Here is a 3518-nt window from a genome sequence, read left to right on the forward strand (position 1 = left end):
GTTACCAATAACCAGTTTTATAATCTCTTAACGAAACATTTTATTTAAAGAAATAACCCAGCCAACTCAGCTTTTGGTTGAGCTATATCTACAAAAAGCGATATAGTTAGGTAATTTGCCTCTATTCGTTTAAATAATCAACATCTGTATCTTCTCTCTAGCCGAAAGAAGTTAGCCTCTGGCTAACCTAGATAAGCATAAACAATTTGCGAAAAGAGTTTGAATAGTCTTAGCTCTGTTAGAGCTTTCAGAGAGAAACACTGAGAGGTTGTTCGGTCTATATAGTTTATTATGTTACAACTTAAAATATTAGAACAAGGAAAATCAAGACAGCTGTAGATTCATAGACAGAGACTAGTTCGATTGTGGGCGTGGCTGTATGCGAACCTGAATGCCATTGCCGCTCTTCATGACCAGCTCGGCGAGTGGCATTGGCTGATGGTCGGCGACGGGCAGGAATCTATAATGTCTCAGGAGCATGGCGAGCGTGCACTTCAGTTCGAGCATGGCAAACTTTTGACCTGCAAGCATAGTAAATAAGATATAGAGTTGGAATAGCTGGAGAGGGGCTTGAGCTTGTCACTGACCTATGCAATTGCGCGGACCCGCACTGAAGCCAGCAAAGGCGAACGGATGCAGTTTGTTTTCGTTGAGATAGAAGCGATCCGGATCGAAGCGCTCCGGGTCGGGAAAGCTCTCCGGATCGCGATGCAGCATATAGACGAGGCAACTGACTGACGCTCCTTTTGGCACCGTCACATCGCCCACCTGCAGATCCTCGAGCACCCCGCGCGAGAAGAATGGCACGGATGGGTACAGGCGCAGCGTCTCTTTGATGACGGCCTCCAAATACGGCATCGACTCCTTTTCACGCCCCTCCAGCTCCACAGCCTCCTCGTAGACACGCTGCTGCACATCGGCGTGCTTCGACAGCAGACTGATGGCGAAGGCAAGCGCCGAGCTGGTCGTGTCGTGGCCCTCGAACATGAACGTATCCACCTCCTCGCGTATGTCCACGTCGCTCAGCTCCGAGCCGTTGCCCTCCATCTGCGCCAGCAGCAGCATGTCCAGGAATGCCAACCGCCGCCTGCCACCCACATCGTTGTCCTCCTGCTGCTGTGCCTTTCCTTGCTCCACTTTGGCCAGCTGCAGCTGCTTGCGGCGCTGTTGGATCACGCGATTCGTCTCTCCGTGCAGCACGCGCAGCGCCGCATTGCGCTCTTGTCCCGCCGCAGACAGATTGAAGAGAATGTTGAAGCGCTGCCAGAAGGAGAAGCTCTGATGGTGCAGAATCCGGCAAATGCTAAGGGATTACATCAAATTCAATTAGCCAGAGCCAATGCTAACGATGAGATGAGATCTATACACTCAGTGAACGGATCACTAATATATAATAAATTATAAGGAACTCATTTTAAGGTATTCATCCATTTTGATCGATAGTAAGGAACTATGTCCAATAAGTAGGGGTAGGCTCCATAGCTTTGTTACCAATCAATGCCGTCATTTAAATATAATAAACAAATTCTTGCTTATCATTGGCATATTCACAAACATGTTGAGCTCTGTCTGGGTAGAATGCCAATTAGTCTATCAACAATAATAGACTTTGTAATCAGTTTGAACACCCACCCTATATTAGTCGTACTTTGTCCGTTGATAATAGAATAATTTCGAAAAATTTTTCTAATATATATATACATATATATGCTTTTTCCATATGTTCCAATGGAATACTGAATAAAGATACCGAATCCCAAATATCGAATACTAGATATATCTATATGCGATAAGCAATAAAAATTTGATAATTCGAGCTCGAAAATTGAGGCATCACAAAGTTGATTTATTTTTTGTTTTTCATTATGCCGAGCCTCCAAGAGGCGTAATCTATAGAAGACGATGCTCTATAGCAGCTTGTTGTGTCTAGCTGTGGATTATCATCATTGAGCCACACCCTCTGGAGGTGTAGCTATACATGAATATAAAATATTGTTATCTGAGTATTCTAGGCAGAGGTATATATTCCTTATTTCAATTTTGTGACACGCCCCCATTGAGGGTGTACAACAAATTAAGGCTCAACAAATGGACGGATAGGAGGATGACAAATGGACGGATAGAAAGAAAGCCTTTATATACCCTGTTTATATCCTGAAATAAAATGCTATATGTAACCTGTTCATATGATCATCTTTGATTTTTTATCTTTGATCTATGATCTTTGATCTCTGAGATTTGATCTTTGATCCCTGAGATTTGATCTTTGATCTCAGAGATTTGATCTTTGATCTTTGATGTTTAATCAACGATCTTTGTCAAATGTTCTGTTTTCTAATGCTTAATTTCTGACCTCTGATCTCCAAAGTTTCTAAAATCGAATATAATTATGTTTGCTTTAACTTCTTCTCGTACTTACGTCTGCACTGCTTTCACATATTCGGAATCGCTCTGCATTTGGGCGTTCTTTTTGATGCCCATCGCCGTCTCGCAGATGGCGTCCAGGGCGAAAAGCGTGATGTAGGGATAGATGTTGAAGGGCTCGCCATTGGCATGGGCGCGCAGCCGATTGACCAGAATGCGGCAGTTCTCCTCCATGGGCTCCTTGAACTCGCCGAGGATGCGGAAATGGAAGCCAGGCGTCAGCAGCTTGCGTCGGCGATGCCAGGACTCGCCGCTGTTCGTCAGCAGACCCTTGCCCAGCCAGGGCTCCAGCAGCTGATAGTTGCGCGACTTGGTCAGCAGCGTATTGTTGCTCAGCAGCTGTTTGATGTCATCGGGCGCTGAGAAGAACACCACCAGATCTTTGCCGAGCCAGATGCGAAAAACGGGGCCATGCTTCAGGCGCAGCTCCTTCAGCCAATTGAGTATCTCTGCGTGAAAGCAAAGAAAGAAAGAAGAATGTGATTCGAGTTGCCTAACCAATCGCAAATGTCTATAGTTCTTACGGCCTTTCTTAACATTGGCTATCAGCTCGCCCACCGTGGGCCCAGGCAATGTACGCGAAAAGCGTTGCAGTTTCATGAAATTAAATATCTGTGGCAAAAAGCGCATGAAAAGCGCCCACACAGCAAAAGCAAACAACACCCAGGTATTCATAATGGGGGAAAAAATTTATGTATATTACAAAAAAAAAAAAAAATCAAAAAAACAAAATAGAAATCTTTTGGATTTTCCGCTTGTTCAGCAACGCGATATTTGCAACCGTTCACTTCTCGCTAACTTGCTAAACTGAAATCACTTCAGAACTCGAAGCCAGCTCGAAGAATCGTGAACTGCGCACTATCAATGACTGAATACACTGACACGAACCGATCTGGCGATCGTGATCATCTGAGAAAGCTTACGATAACCATTTGCTCTAGAGAAGAGAACACGTTAAAGCTGTATGTGTGAGATACAGTATTGTGGTATGTTGAAAAAGAGTCATGATAATAAAGATAATAGACACAAATATATGTGCGAGATACATTTTGATTTTGTAGTATGTAAAGCATGTAATAAAATAATAAAGATAA

The 3518-nt window shown here is 43.9% G+C and overlaps 1 protein-coding gene across 1 annotated transcript; it reads right to left on the reverse strand.

The window, feature by feature from the left end:
* Positions 1–268: 268 nt before the first annotated feature.
* Positions 269–3235, reverse strand: LOC6585072 (probable cytochrome P450 4s3). Its single transcript, XM_002010676.4, has 4 exons — positions 2949–3235; positions 2420–2873; positions 588–1303; positions 269–521 (listed from the first exon to the last, which is right to left on the reverse strand). The coding sequence occupies exons 1-4, from the start codon at positions 3097–3099 to the stop codon at positions 355–357; spliced, it is 1488 nt and encodes a 495-aa protein (XP_002010712.1). The 5' UTR covers positions 3100–3235; the 3' UTR covers positions 269–354.
* Between the last annotated feature and the right edge of the window lie 283 nt (positions 3236–3518).

This window comes from Drosophila mojavensis, unplaced genomic scaffold (assembly GCF_018153725.1).
Source record: "Drosophila mojavensis isolate 15081-1352.22 unplaced genomic scaffold, ASM1815372v1 contig_136, whole genome shotgun sequence".
Classification (NCBI taxonomy): Eukaryota; Metazoa; Arthropoda; class Insecta; order Diptera; family Drosophilidae; genus Drosophila; species Drosophila mojavensis.